Here is a 17,019-nt window from a genome sequence, read left to right as displayed (position 1 = left end):
TACTGTATTTTGTGAACTGCGACCTGGAAACAGAATATCCTACTTTGAATATAAGGATATTGTAATTACCCATATCACCTAGTATTACTGTGATAGATACAATCAGAATCAGAAAACCTGGATTGATAAATTCCCACAAAGTATTTTTGCATTGCTCAGATCTGTGCTAAATCAAAGCAGATACGGCAAACGGGACTATAACATAATATTTCTTTTTCTAGAATTTCTCATTCTTGCAGAATTTAGTGGCTCACTGAGAACCCTACTCTTGAGTGAACATATTAACCTAATTGTCCAAGTGCATGATGATACATATTCTGCTGTGGATGTAATGCTAAAATGAATATTCCATGTAATTTCCTTCTGTAAAGTATGCCTCAAAAGTTAGAGGATTCTTCGCTTAGTTTTTTTGTATGGATGTAAAGTGTACAGTACAGTATACTCCTTTGCATATACATACTGTAGTGCAAAACATTCTTAACAGTGACCCTTTAGCCATAGCTACATTATTTTACTAATATTTACTTTTAAATTCTATTCTGCCTGATTTCTACTCACATGGTAGTCCAACTTCTTTAACTTTACCTTGGCTAATTTTCACCTCAATTTAAAATAAACCCTTTAGGCAAGCCATTTAAGAGCCTAAAACTCGGAAAATAATAGAAATTTAATAACAAGTAACCTCTTAAAAACCTGATAGATTCAAAGCATCTGTAAAAGGGGAAAAATGTGACTGTAAATATAACAGAAGATTAATAATGAAGAAGAGGTGCACATAAGGAGAGTGGTGCTGATTTAATAACCCCAGCCTCTACACAGACAAGCATTACCTACACATCCCATGTGATGAGTAAACACTTCAATCCCTTCTAATAAAGTGCCAGCTTCCTACTTCGAGATTCGTGGTTTGGTCTCTTACCATTCACTAGCAACAAAAGAGTTCATACAATAATAGGTTTTTCACAAAAGCACATTTTAAAAACAACAAATTCAACAGCTAACACATTCTGGTTTAAAGGAACGTGATGCAGACTGACAAAGATTGTAGGGGTGCTTTGTTAAGTTACTTGTTAAAAGATTAACCACAAAATCTACCTTCTTTACATTTTGTGATTTTGTATATTCTATACAGCAGTAAAAATATCACACCTTTGAAGATTGGGAGCTAACTAGGCAGGAATGATAATTCTAAACAAGGCAGGAATGGAAATAATATAATTCTAAAAAAAAATCTACAGCTATTTGAGCTACCTTACCTTCTAGCTTGCATCGCAACACATCTTTAGTATTTGGAGATATCATATCACAAACAGTCTTGCTATCCACAGTTCTCGATTAATTTTCATTGCTTACAATCTGAAGTGCTGCTAAAAGACACACGTATTTTGTTCTTACAATCTCACCAATTGTAGGATTACCATTATCATATAATATATAATTCATTTAGAACAGGAGTATATATTTTACTCTTATACTAAGAATATCTTAGATAAATTTCTCCACCTACCAGGCCAATTATTTTCTTGTACTGTTTTAACAAACTAAGTTCAGAACATTTACAGAATTAATCTACAAACAGATAATAAAAATGCATATAGGGAATTTCAATGGAAAAAATATATAATAATGAATGTTAAAAAAAAATGTTCTTTTAAAATATGAAAGCAGCTTTAATAACATGGAAAAATCTTTCAATTCCTCAAGACACTCCATATTTCTGCTCTCTGTCTAATCACAGTAAAAATAACGTTCTCAATTAACCAATGAACCTTATGTTTACACAAACACACATATATATTTATATAAATTATAGGCAGTCCCTGTTATTGGCGATCAGGTTTTACAATGCTTGTCTAGTGATGACGGCACCAATAATCGGGTATTGGTGTCGATACATACCTAGCAGAGGTGCTGATAACTAGATTTTCGCCCATTGTCAAGCTGTTGGAACAGAACCCCGCCAATAACTGGGGGACTGCACACATTTTATTAAATTATATATATATATATATATATATATATATATATATATATATATATATATATATATATATGTGTGTGGTGTCTGTGTGTGTGTATGTGTGTGTATGTATGTATGTTATGTATGTATGTATGTATGTATGATGTATGTATGTATGTATGTAGTATATATATATTATATATATATATATATATATATATATATATATATATATATATATATATATATATATATATATATATATATATATATATATATATATATTATATATATATATATATATATATATATATATACCTTGGTTAAAGGACTTGATTGATTCTGGGTATCCTTTAACCAAAAGAATTTTTCCCATACAAAATACATAATGGGAATTGGATTACTCTGTCCCAGATCTCCAAAAATACATCAAATAAAGGCATTTTAACTTCATCAAGGCTAGCATGCAAAAATCATTAAAAAAGTAAATACAGGCAGTCCTCGGGTTACATCGAGGGTTCTGTTCTGAAATTGCTCTGTAACCCAGAAATTAGGTAACTTGGAACGTTGCAAGAAAAATGTTCTATAAAAATGAGTGATGAAAGCCTTACCTTTAATCCTTTGGGTGTACTGTACAGTATTTTAATTGCATTCTGATGTGGTGTTCATCCAAAAACCTCCAAATTTTGACTTTATGTATATTGTAGCTGTATGTACTTTTACTGTTCCGGCACCACGTAAGACAACGAAGACGTTATCTTGGAACATCTGCTGTAACCCAGGACAGAATTTTTTATGAATATACATGCGGTCCCCAGTTATCGGTGGTGTTGGCTATCGGTGATCTGCTTTTACTGGTTTTATGGGGCTTGTCTAGCGGTGAAAACTGGCGAGTTTCAGCGCTGAAATGTTCCAATTTCCAGTTATTGGCGCCGATACATAACTAACAGAGGCGGCATTAATCGGTTATCGGTGCTGTTAAGCGATTTTCGCTTATCGTCAAGCTGTTACAATGGAATCGCTGCCAATAACCTAACCTGGGGACCGCTTGTACATAAAATAAATGCAAATTTGTTCTCATTTTATGTCCCTGGGAGAGTTGTTGACCTATGAGGAAGGTGAAGAGGAGATACGTTATTGTTTGATAGGGGTTTGGTAAAGAAGTCTCATTCCATAAAAAACAGCAGCAATTATGCTTCTGGGGTTGTTTTTCTTTTCTTTTGCTTTTAACCGCCTACTTCTTAAGGCTCACAGTGTTTGTTTCTCACTAAAACCCTGTCCAATGGTGTTTGTTTTGCATGTGAGAGAGAGCAGTCATTCAAAAGATTTAAAGTATAACTTAGTTTGGTTCGGGTGATAACTTTCAAGGAAAATCTGCAATTCCTTCATTTTTGCACACACAATCTTTTATTAAGGAACTGGGGACACCCTCCCTTCCCTCATCCTCCTCTGAAGACTATTTTTTATTCTTTAGCTGTTGTTTATTACTGTTCCCTCTGAAGGTTCTGCAGTTCTTCATCGAGCTCTACTTTGTGCTCCACATCATCACCTCCAATGACCTCCAAGCCCATGAACACAATACCCTCCACAACAGACTCAGCCTTTTCAGGAGCCATGATGAATTATATATGCAGTACAATTACAGTACTGTACTTGATACCCAAGTTAGGGGAAAAAAAATTTAGCAGAGATGTGCACTCAGTGAGACCCACGTGAAATCTGAATCAAATGCTTAATCCCACACAAATTCTAGCCAGTTGTCTTCATCCATCATTAAACTGAGCAAACACCTGCTGAGGGAGAAGATTTTCCTCAGACAAAACTTCCTTAAACCAAATTCTGTTGAACGAGGTATGAGCGTGTGTGTGTGTCTACGTATTTTCATACATGTATACACAACTTTTTAGCCATGTGTCAACCCCTTGAGCACACTGTGCTTTGCACCTGCATTTTTCATGAACTCATCCACTTCCTGGATACTGAGGCTTTCACTTCAAAAGTGCCTCCCTCTAATCATTTATGCACCCATTCCTAGGTCTTCTCCCTAACACTTCTGACCTGTACACCCTTTCAATTTACTTATCATCCTCCTTTCTGTACAATCAAACCATTTCAAATGCAGTTGATTTTTTCACCTACTTATCCAAGTATTTCCATACTTAACACCCCTTTGATTTTCTTGTCAAATAATCTCCACACAGTTAATTACTCTACAGATCCTACCTTTTTTCTTTTATTCGCTTGCAACATCCACACCTAACTTCCATACAGGGGCATTGGCTAAACAATCTCTATTATTATTAGATACACAATTTAAGGCTAAAAAATCCCTTTATATATTATTATTATGATACATAATTTAACAATATCTCCAACACACTCAATTCTCATAGGGCTCATTCTTAATAAATATACTATATTTATTTGCTCTCTTGTAAATCCTTTCAAATTTAATGACAAAATCCTCCATGCAGTCTGCCAAAATTTCCTATCAAGCTTCTGCACAGATCCTGCCACTTTCCTTGCTTCACCTATCTGAAAATTGCCTAGTTTCTCATCCTACCACAACTCAAAATACTTACTCCCCGATATCTACTACGTATTTCCTTTCTTCCACAATCCATAACATTCATTAATCATCCTCCTGATTTCCAGTTATCCCCTTTAATCTTACTCTTCCTTAGATTTACTCTGAACTTTCTCTTTTATTGAACCCTTTAAAACTCCCATTACCTAGTCACTGCAGTTTCTCTATTTCCAACCAATTCTGTATACACCCCCATTCTACAATCCCTTCATGATTCATCAACCTGTCCCACAATTTTGCACACACATATACAGGCAGTCCCCAGTTATCGACAGGGGTTCTGTTTTCAGCAGGGTGCTGATAAGCGAAAACTGCCATTAATTGAAACTCAGCAATTTATGACGATGAGCTTCAGTTAATGGAGCCTCTGTTAGGTGTACTATGGCGTCATAACTTCATTGACACCTTGTGGGTATGATAACGAAAACTCAGCATGTTATGGCCCCATAAATAGCTGATTTTATGGCACTAGACAAGCCCAATAAAACCGGATTGCCAATAACCAAGTCCGTCAATAACCAGGGACTGTCTGTAAAGGAAAACCATCCAATCTGATTGACACTAGTTAAGCCCTGACCACTAGTAAATGAGGACAAAAGTTAAGTGACTAGAGTAATTAGCATACAGAATATACAGGTGAGGCATAACAATTCTGGCAAGATTAGATATATTAATTTTCTGGTCCTATGATGAAGAGGGCCAGGATGCAACTCTGACATACTTAGTTAGTTCACACTAGGGTTGCCCAATATTGTCATGAAATTAACAATCCTACAGGTATATAGCTCTGATGCTTTAGATTTTTGTGTGTACAAGGGATACAGGTCAACATAAACTGACGCATGGCTGAGCTGTCTTTCCAGAGTAGCTGTCAGTATAAAAGGAAGATTCTATGATCCGACATCAACCAAGAATATACTATATGACTCCATTAAGGGCACTGAACATCAGACTAGCCGTCAGAAGAATCTCTGCAGAGCTCTTTCCTATGATCTGTGCATACATACAAGTTTAACCCTTACTGGATGAGTAAATATATCAATATGCAGCTCTTCAGGCTGGGTAAACTTTGAGGTCAGTCAATTTATGAAAAAAAACACATCAATGGAAAGAGGAAGATATGCAAATGTACATGGTGAAAGAAAAAAAAAATTATAAAAAAATTTTCCCTACTCTCCACGAGCAGTTGAAAATGACTATTTACAACCCCTTGTAGGACATCTTTTACAAGACAATCGTAAATTTTACCAACTTATACATATATGGCTTTTCTATATAAATCATTTTATTTTGTAAAATTATAATTACTGCTCACACAATGTCCAAACCAATAAGAAATCAAATCAGTAACAAATTCTTAGCATATCTGTTGAAAAATATTTACGTACTATTTATAAATTTACCGAGAATGAAGATTCAGTAATTGTTTTTTTACTTTTATATGTTTTTTCTAATATTTCTTTGAACTTTTCTTTGTAAAATTACATTTACAACCAACATACTATCGTAAAAGACAAGAACAAAAACCAACAGCATCTCCTTGGTATATTTACGAGCAAATTTACAAAAAGACGTCATGTGAGAAACGTAATACATTCCCCTTGAAGTTACAAGCAGAACTGAAGTCCTGAGACGCCTGATTCGTGGTTTTAGCCAGTGTATAAGATGCAATTAGTAATTTATGGGCTATAGAAATATCGGCTCCTCTTTTGTGCCCGATTCTTTCCAAATCAATGGCGCTTAATATTGTTTATCTACAGGATGAAATCTGTCTACCACCCCAAACCTGTTATTACTACTTCTGAGGATCAATCCGTCCATTAAGGGTTAACATAATGGAAAAGGGAAAATCATCAAAACATTGAGAAACTGATACACATGGAGATGATTAAATAATATTTGTAGAAATTTGTATTCCTTGATAGGAAAGAGGGTCTCTAAGTTTTTCATTTGAAATTCAAAATAGAAATTGTACATGAGGCTTTCATGATCAATAACCGACATTGTAATTTAACATAACAATTTAACACTATCAATCTGAGAACCAAAAAGTAGGAGACAATTTCTTGAGATTATGGGCATTATTATACATTCTAGTGCTCAACAAAGTTTTACCCCATAAACTTAATGGACCAACAGCTTCTGGCATTTTCATAGTTTTACTGATCATGTTCAAGCATCCATATTATCTCCTGGCATTGCTGTCTAAAAACCCTGTCACAGAATGCATAATAATCACATTTATCTGCTATTATCATTATTATACAGTATTTGTTTATCCAGACCTCTGAGGCTAACAACGGCTCTTCTTGGGCTGGTTTTCAGGAATTAATCCTGAGAGAGAGAGAGAGAGAGAGAGAGAGAGAGAGAGAGAGAGAGAGAGAGAAACACCTTTATTTAGGAAACCGGTTTTACTTTGGAACATGATGATCCTATTAAATACAAAATCTTTGCCTTCAGCAAGAATGCCTTTTAATGTTGCGTTTTGCAAATATAAGTTTCTTTGATGGTTCCAAATTGGACAATTGACTAATAAATGTTGGACAGGCACACATTTATCTGTGACATCTCCCTATAGGCATTGAGGGTTTTTAGTCCAAAAAATTATGTCTGGGACCTGAGGGCACTGGACCAGTTGTCTGTATTACAAAGATATAAAATAAATGGTTAAAGAGGACACAGGGACACTAGTCTGCCTTTTCATTCATCAGTCTCACTCAGCATACACAACACCCTCTTGGCAGGTCAAAAGCTATCATGACCTTGCACTTTTTGTTAAAGAGGCCCTGAACTTTTTACATATATTGTCTTCAAGCCCAGGAGATAATTTGTATCCTTGGTTTTGCTGGAGTATAATACGGAATGTATAAACTAACAACTGCAAAATATTACATATCACAACTTTTTGTTTCTGCCTTTTTTTTTATACTGAGAAACAATTAACCAAGTCGAGACCAAAACCCAAAACGAATGAGAAATGGTAATACTGACATAAGTAATAAATCCATAAACACAAAAATACATTATCAAATATACAGCAATGTACAATACAGCCACTATGAAAGATAAAAATACTTACCAGCTGGGTACCACCATTACACTGTCAAGTACAAAGACAACACATATAACACTTACCAAATTTTAAGCATACAGAGTTCTCAAAGGGATGAAGAACAATTAACAAGACTACATATAAAGAGCACAATACCACTTTATGCAGTCATTCAGTACTTGGTTTGTGATTTTATATGAATCCACATATTTTTAAGGAGGATTTGTTTCTTGACTGTATTATATTATTCATATTTTAACTAAACCACTAAGTCATAATACCTGATTCTCATAGGGGTGACAGACAACATTCCTGACAGCTGTGTTGTGAAGAGAGACATACTGGATAATGTGAATGGCGATGTTTTATTACAAAACAAAGCAGCAAATTTTACATCACAGGCAGGTTTGAGGCCAACGTTACAATCTGTGCAGTTCATATTTCGTGTTTTCCTGTTGGGTACTGCATTCAGGGGTTTGAAAATTATATTATGTTATGTAAATAGCTGGTTACAAGAGCGACTACATATAATCCAACGGAGGTAATAAAATATCAGATGATTTAATTTATGAATGTTAGGTGTGATTTCGTGTCACTGAAACCAAAAAAGTTGTTCACATGTGAAGTTATTTAAAACCTTAAAATAAGTCTCAGATTGATATGCTCCTGTGGTGGCCCATATCACATTGCTAATTTTGCTGTTGCTTTGCATAATGACCTGTTGCTTTGCATAATGACCAATCTACTAAAGTTAATAAATAGTTGAACCAGACCACAGAATTAACATTACATTAACTCTTAATAAAACTGGTCTGAAGAGTTTCTCCTTAAAGATAAAAATCCTTTATTGGATGATGTACTACTCCTTGAAAATTAAAATTTTAGATAAACTGAAAATGCTGAAGATTCTGACAAAACTTATTTTGCAGATTTGTTCCTAAAATCTGACAGTTGTTGACTAAAAACTGGACATAAAAAAAAATGTTTAACTGTTCAGTAATCTGCACTATATTGATGATTCAAACAATTGTGACCAATTAAAAGATAAGATATTACTCCAATGCAGTTCTTTTTCAAGTGAAAACACAACATGCTAATTTTTAAGTGTTAAAATTCAAATACAGAATACATTCTAACTAAAATATAGAACCAAAAGAGAAAATTTTATTTGACATATAAAATACCAACACTTTCCTCCACTATATAGGCCAGGTATATGAGTCGAGTATTATAAGGTTAAACTACTTAAGAAGTTTGCATGGAAACAAAGACTTGAAATGTCTGTTCTTTAATAACAACACTGCTTCATAATGGACATCCAATCTGACTGCTTAAAAAGCTAGTAAATAAATCTGAACTTGGAAAGCTACATTCTGTATATTCAACTTGGAGATGGACCTGAAGCTTTTAGATTTTAATTATTATTCTGGTAATTTAAAACTGTATATACTATTTATATGAGAGCATAATTTGCAGTCTGACACACTACTAATTATTGTGAAGTACACTGTTTGTTACCCAGATGCTTGAATGTATTCTAATACACTGTATTTGATTATTAAATAATCACTCAGTAAGTTATCTGCTTCAAAATTCCTGATGCCTTCCATGTGACATTCTCAAATATTAAAAGTGGGTACTACAAAGGATGATGAACTGTAAATAATCATGCGCACCTTTTTTTTTTTCTTTTAACGATGCAGCCTCAGTTCTGACTTAACTTCCCCTCTTACTTCTCTAAATAAGAATGACAAAATATGACAAGTTCATATGACCTGGGAAGGTCGAGCATATCATCTACATATATCTACAATGGCATCTAAACCAAACTTTTACAATTTTCACAAAGTATGTCTGTTACCTCCTGTGTTCTCACTCAAATATACAAGACATCAGTAAAAGAAAGGGATCCAGTACCCTTGCTTACCTAGCAAAATTAGTTACAGCAGTATAGATTTATACAAGTTTACAGAATTAAAGTTTTTACTGTGACAATCACCATAATATGGAAACTAAGAATTTGTTATAGGAAGTTGTTAAATAATATCAAAGAAGTTGCCCTCTCTTCCATGAGCTAAATATTATTGTGTATCTTTATGCTTTACACTTCAACAAAATTAGCAAATTCAATAGTTAACACTTTAGCCTCAGAAATTTGATTACGAATAACAATAAGTCTATAAATTAGTGCGCTTGCATAGTTTTTAATCAGTCACAAATTCATTTCTCAAAAACATGTCTTAGAAAAGTTTGTACAAAGTTTATGTCTTAAAAGTTTATATTTTTTAAGGGCTTTAATCAGGGATTAATTACCCACTAAAGGAACAAAAAGATATTCAACCTGAATCCTCATTCTGCTCACATGTAACTTATTGCTTGAGGAACTGGGGAGATTTTTTTTTCAGCAATCTTCATTCAAGTTGCATTATCTTGGTACTTTTGATCACTTTCATTAGTAAAAATGGGGACTGTCACTTGCATGCAACTTATGATGTCTAGTCAAATCTATTAACTTGGAAGTGTGGTAAATTATATGAATATTAAATAGTCTGACCAGAGCAGTATGTGACATTTCACTCTCTCATACAGTGGCCTGAAGGGTTTGCTTTTAATTATACCAAACCTTTAGTAAATTAAATATTTAAAAATTAAATAAACTGAAAATGCTGAAGACTAAGATTGCTGCAAGGATTTGTCTGCATTTTCATTTATACAGTATTATCATTAGGTAGATCGACTCTCCAATGGCTGGTCCCTGAAGGGTTGTCTTTTAACTAACACTTATACTTCCTTACCCAATGACCATATTGCAGCCAGTTTTGCTGTAAAAGCAACGCATATTTAATAAAGAGAACAAACTAGTTTAATGTAACTAAGCAAATCCTACACCTCAAACTACTTTGTGAATTTATTATGAATGTTGCTAATGATCATCACTACACAGATCTCTATATATCTTTCACTTAATTATGTTTGCATTATAGGATGAACACACGTAACATCAGGTGACAAAAAGATACCAATGTTAAAAAAAAAAATTTTTTTTGCCATTTTGATGACATAACTTATACTCACTATTTCCTTAGTCCAGTAAAATCTCTTGCATAACAACTGGAATCTAAAATGGGATTCTAAATTATCAACAAAACTTCAAAAAAGTTTCTATGTAGTAATGGAAAACAATTTAAGTTATAATTATTAGCTGATAACATTAATCAAACAGCTTAAGTATTCTTTATAAGTAGTACAGTTCAACAGTTTACTGTGATCTACTTAAATACTCCTTTTGGGTCTGAAGTCCCTAAACTACCACCTTAATATTTAATTTAAATTATCAGAGAAAAGTGTCAATCAAATTATTTGTTTTATTTTGTGAAGTGTAAACTTCTCCAGAATGTGCTTAGGGTTTATAGTCTGTTAACTTGAAAATAATATACGATTTAACTGCGACAACGTTAAGTGCTTTAGCAGTTGGTTTGCAATAGCAGTTAGATTTTTGTTTTCCCACTTAGTTTCTACATTATGATTCATAATCCTAGACTTTAATGCAAAGAAATTTCAACTGAACCTCATTTAACATTTAATGAAAACTCAATTTCATGCAATCCATAAAATGCCCATCAAAATTACTAGACTCCTACTTTTTCAGTCTTTCTATAAAAATAAATATAAAAGATTTGACAAATTCGTCTAGTTGTTCCTTTATCAGATATGAACTGCAACTTTTCCGATAAAATTGCTTCCATTAACCAACCTCTTAAAATGGAAACCCAAAATCTTCTTACACATACCTTGGCCCTTGGAGCATAAAATTTCTTCAAATAAAGTTACATAAACTTTAAAAAATACCAAATTTTCAACAATCATATAAATGCTCATAGTATTCATTCCAACTTGTAACAAAAAAGTTTTTTAATCCATAGTTAAATGAATTTATTGTATAAAAATCAACATATATTTCCACTTCAATGACCACCTTAATGAAAATAAAGTAACATAACACAATTTTTTTTTTTAGCTACAGGTCTCATCTGAAAACTTTATATCAAACCACTGAAATCAAGAGATCACTACAATGCTTAAATTAATAACAAAACTCTTCTTTCAACTCATAATAACCATAAAAGCATTCCAACTTGCACAACTCAGAAGCTTTCAGCAATAACAAATGGAAAACAAGCTTCTTTTCCAAATGCAAGTACTATTTAGTTCTCAAACTTTTTTTTTGCACTCTTCCACTAACTAGTTCTCATTACTATACTACCATGAAACTTTCTATCTTCTAACATAACTCATGGCTACATGAATTAAAAAGCAAATAACTAATGTAAACATACAATTCTTAGTCATAAGCTATACAAAAGAAATGAACGTACTACTTCCTCTTCTCTTGTAATGATCACTTTGATCTAAAATAATACAGTAACTTATAATTACAGCATCTTTAGTTGTGCCACAAAATGTTAAGAGCACTCTTAAGTCCTTCTTAATTTTCCTTTAGGTACAAGTAACCAAGGATGTCAAGACATTACAGGTATGTGCAATATGGTGAAATCAGCCTTTCCATAATTTGAAAAGTGACTTTATCTAGTTGCCAAGAAATACAATACATAAGTCAACCCACCACCTCAGGAACCTGTACCAGTTTTTTCTTCTAAATACTGTGTTTTCTATTTCAGTTCTGCTTATCTACTGGCTTCTGGGGTAACGTTTACCAATCTAATCACACTACGTATTAAACATTTACCTCCACAACATATATTCATTACAATTTTGTGCTGCACTATTATACTCCCTCTGCTACTTAATTCCTATGTTTTTTCTCTTGCACACATTTTCAGCTCCCTCTTTTGCCATATACCTATGAAAATAGTTATACCTAATGCAAAATATGTGATCGGCAGGCAGATTTGGAGGACGTTTCATGGCTTGGCAACTATGAGCGCACTAAATATATATACACACATATATGTAAGATATATATATATATATACAGTACAGCATTATTATACAAGACTATATTAGAGAAACCCATACATTTATCTACTCTACTACCATACAAATTGCAGTACATTAAAAAAGGCTGAGGTTTCACCAAACGTGGTTGAAGAATAGGTACGAAAATAACTCTGAATTAGCACTCTGAAAAGACGACCACTGAAATCTGTTGGTCTTTTCCCTTAAGAGTCTGTAAGTAAGGCTTAAGTTTGATTGGAGGATGATGATGATGATGATACTGATGATGATGGTTTGGATGATGAGTTCCCTTAATCTCTTGCTGTAGAGCTGAACCTCCTGTGTGGTGTTCAATTCATGGAAAAGAAAACTATTGAGACCATCAATTAAAAACTAAAATTCCTATGAACTATTCTTCAGGCACTTCATTTGTCATGCAAAATCATTTCTTGTGCAGAAACTAATCTCAATATTACAGTTTATCACATACTATTTTAATAAAAAAAAATTATACAAAAAATGAAAATTCTCAAGAAATTTCCTTCCTATTTCTGAAGTACTCCATTTGCATGAGTTACCTGGTAGTAATTTTCCAGCAGACACTTTTAAAAAAGATGACTCCATATATACCATTTATAACATTATACAGTAATTGTCATGTTTTCACTATTTAAAGGGTAATAGCAATAATGAAAATTTTTTTAGCTTTTGAATGTTCAACAAAATCACAAATAGAAACATGGGTATAGAAGCAAAGGTGATGGGGTTGTCTGGAGATGTCCAAGTTACTGATGAAATTTCACTTCTGAGTGTATTTTGCCAGACAGTAGCTATTAAAATAACTTATACAAACCTTGAGATTCTAAGATTACAATAATCTGAGCTTTTGTTAGCAAAGACAACCTTTTAACAGATCTCAAAAGATTAGGTGTCTCTTTTATAAAATATTTCAGTGATGGCTGTCAAAACAATTACGTACCTAATGACATTGTATACTACATAAGATGACGTAACTTACTAAACAAAGCAATGAATCACAATCAAGCTAATTTCAAAAATAAGGACTTATCTTACACTGTTCAAAGCAATACTACTTACAGATTAACTAATTACTACCTATATTATACACACAAAAATTAGATGGAGAAAGAAATGTTGCCATAAAGCAACACTTGTGTCACTGTACATAATAGTGTTCCAATTAAACATCTGGGTAATATACAACCCCTACAGGTGTAGCCATAAACAGTAAACTGATACTAAAAATTCCTGACTACCTTCAAGGCTTTTTCTATGTAAGCTCTTTTGGTTACTGTCATGGGTATATGACAAAGAAATACTGCCTAGTAAAACTACCATCCACTGCAACCAATCCTACAAAGTAAAAAAAAAACAACAAAGCCACACAATATTTTTGATTCTAAAGTAACGGCAGCAATTCAATGGCAATTTTGGAATTTGGTTTTATTATGAAAGATGACCAGTTTTTGTCTGTAAATTTCCACAATAAACTGTACAGACAAGACTACCTGAAATATAACAATACAGGACTTGAATCTGATAAATACTGAGTGATCTATTTTATATATATTTAACTATTCCTCCTCCAAGTAACTCCCTGGCTACCTCTACGTACTGTAGTATGCTGCTTCAATGCATATAAAATTATTTATAAATGCCTTGTGATCTTTGTGTATTCACTTACACACAGAACATGAACATTAAAATAACTATTCCTGAAGTAAAAACACTCGGTAGCCAAAATGCTGTGTTCCTCAGACTGTATTTATCTGGTGTCTCGTGTGAAAAATTAAGTTCATAATGAACCTAAATAAGCTCAAGAATGGTATCACGTATCCTTGAAAAGTAGTCTCCCCTTTAAGATATCGGTATTTGCATGTGAATCCATACTTTCTACCAGACCCACCCTCCTCACAACTTACACAGAAAGAAAAAAGCTATCACACACTGTTGGCAGGGTCTACACTACTGCTATCACACACTGGTATTGGGCCTGACTCAACTCTGACTGAACCATTTAAGAATTTTGTTTCATTAATATTGAAATTGTAGATATGTTCATAAGATCACATTTTTTAGGCTTATTTTGAACTTCCTGGTGACTTACTAGGAATGAAATGACTTTCAATATTTTCATAAATGAATATTATTTTCATGATAATGTTTGAAAAATTATCTTCCTTTATTTCAGGCTTTTCTTTTCAAGTAAATTATTGTATGATGAAGGTTAATAAAAATAATCTTGATGTTAAGTACATAAATAAACTATCATAAAAGTGTAGGACATTTTCCTCTCTTAAAAATAAGGGTGTTTCTTATACAAACAGGATTGCAAAATACATCCATGTTACAGTAATAACTTTGGGAATTAGTTCTTCACACTTCTTACAGACACAAGTGTCATCAGAGGCAACTACTGTAAAGATTATTTATATAAATGGTAATAATTTCATCATCTTTAAATAACAGAAATTACACATCTGATTTGATTATATTAAAAATTACTTAAAATAAGCACAATGAACTCACACAAATTATATATAAAACACGATACTAATAAATTTACATAATGCACAATACCAACCCATTATAAAAAATATTCACACATTCAAGTATGCTTTTTTGTATAGCATTGCTAATCACTGAGTTATTAAAGTGTAAAATAAATGTTCTTGCAAAAAATTAAACAATTAATTTTGAAAAGCTTTCCTGCAATACAATGAAGCAAAAAATTTACAGTGGTATAAACCACTCAGACAAAGACACACACAAAATAGATGCCTAATATACTTGTGTGATATACATAACTGCCTAACTTTCTCCCATTCACACACACACACACATGGATGCATACACATACATACACACACACCACACACACAGTACAAGGCAAAAGTACACTGGTTTAAATCTGTGCAGCATACTTTTGTCTTCAAATAAAAATAAAATAAAATATAAAATCTACTTATACGTATTATTCTAATGGAAGCATAGTTCAATTCAATGAGAAAAGCTATGAAAAGCTAACTCAGACTTACAATAAATCCATATAAAATACTTCATCATAACTTCATCTTCAACGAAAATGACTAAGAGAAGACTTGACAACTGACAAGTTTCTTAAGGTCTGACAAACTCATGATATCTTAAATACAGTACATTTATTTTTACTTTATTCATTTATTTAAAGCATACCTAGTCATCCTTCTTTGTCTTATTGTTGCTTCCCTCTTCATCATCAGAGTACTCAGTTGGAACTTCTCCAGGTTTCAGCAACTTTCCAATGTAATCATATTTTTCTGAAAAAAAAATTAGAAAAATAAAGTAAGACAATGTGAGTAATGTCTAAATATATTTTTCATGTTGAAAATACACTACATTGTGGTAGTTTGGTTTTTTACTATGCAGAAAAGGAAAAGAAATTTACTTTGTCAGTAAGGGGGTAGAAATGAGTTGAAATTAAAGGCAATGGGATTGTGAGTTGGTTTGTATGAAAAAGTATATTTCTTTATTTAAAAGTATATCTTATTTTTTTTATTAAGTTCTTTTATGTTAAAGCGTTTTTTTCTGTTATAGGAGTCTTCTCCCTTCAATGGGTTTGTGAACTGGTTTGCATGAAAAAATCTGATATTTCCTTATTCAAAAGTATATTTTATCTTTCCTTCCTTTCCTTGTATTCTTGACTTATCACTTATTTGTTTGCAAAATCCTCAAGTTTGTTTTAAAAGTCTGTTGTTTGCCAACAGTAAGTTGATATATCGTGGCATAATTAATCTCTTTCGTGCACTTAAGATCAAAGCGTAAACACTCCCCCCTCTCTCTCTCTCTCTCTCTCTCTCTCTCTCACAATCGAACACACACACTATCGATTCCTTTGACTATACCTAATATGTGAATAAAAATGATTTCGTTATCAACCTTTGCATACTGCAACCAATTTGGTTTCCTCAAAGGGTTCCCATCTCTCCTCCCTCCATCCCCAAGCAGGTCAGGCACCATTTTCACCAAACAGTTCGTAAATCGTACACATAAAAAATAAAATGTAGAAAATTTTACTTCATATAACATGCTGTTTCATTACTTTACACTCTTAATTTAATTTTTGAACATATTAATAAAAGAAAAAATTTGAAAAGGGGGACTTTTGGGTTGACTGGAACAAATTTTTGTTTTGTATTTCAACAAATCATACTTCGAACAGCCTTCTGGAACGGATTAAGTTCGAAGTATGAGGTACTACTGTATATAAATGCATAACTGAATTGATTACAGCCCTTACGATGAAGGGAAAAGTAATAAGTGTGTTACTAGAGATAGGTATATATATATGTATTTATCTGTGAACTTTTTTGTTAGTTTGGTTTCATAGATAAAGCAATTCTAGAAAATTGATGTGTGCTTGAGATACGTGATGTGTGAAAGTGGAATATTTTCCTTTAAATA

At 32.8% G+C, this 17,019-nt stretch overlaps 1 protein-coding gene across 3 annotated transcripts in view; it reads right to left on the bottom strand.

The window, feature by feature from the left end:
- Positions 1–2,947: 2,947 nt before the first annotated feature.
- The window catches only part of LOC135212613 (membrane-associated progesterone receptor component 1-like), a 168,736-nt gene continuing 154,664 nt past the window's right edge, over positions 2,948–17,019 (bottom strand). For 2 of the 3 annotated variants that reach the window (XM_064246189.1, XM_064246188.1), the window contains 2 exons: positions 15,772–15,875; positions 2,948–12,894 (listed from right to left, as the gene is read on the bottom strand). In XM_064246189.1, the coding sequence (XP_064102259.1) occupies positions 15,772–15,875 (104 nt within the window). In that variant the 3' untranslated portion in view covers positions 2,948–12,894. Of the gene's footprint in view, positions 12,926–15,771; positions 15,876–17,019 lie in introns of all 3 variants that reach the window. The other variant, XM_064246190.1, reaches the window with a different exon arrangement.

Source organism: Macrobrachium nipponense, chromosome 41 (assembly GCF_015104395.2).
Source record: "Macrobrachium nipponense isolate FS-2020 chromosome 41, ASM1510439v2, whole genome shotgun sequence".
Taxonomy (NCBI): Eukaryota; Metazoa; Arthropoda; class Malacostraca; order Decapoda; family Palaemonidae; genus Macrobrachium; species Macrobrachium nipponense.
Note: the sequence above shows the minus strand (reverse complement) of the source record. Positions and strands in the feature narration are given on the sequence as shown.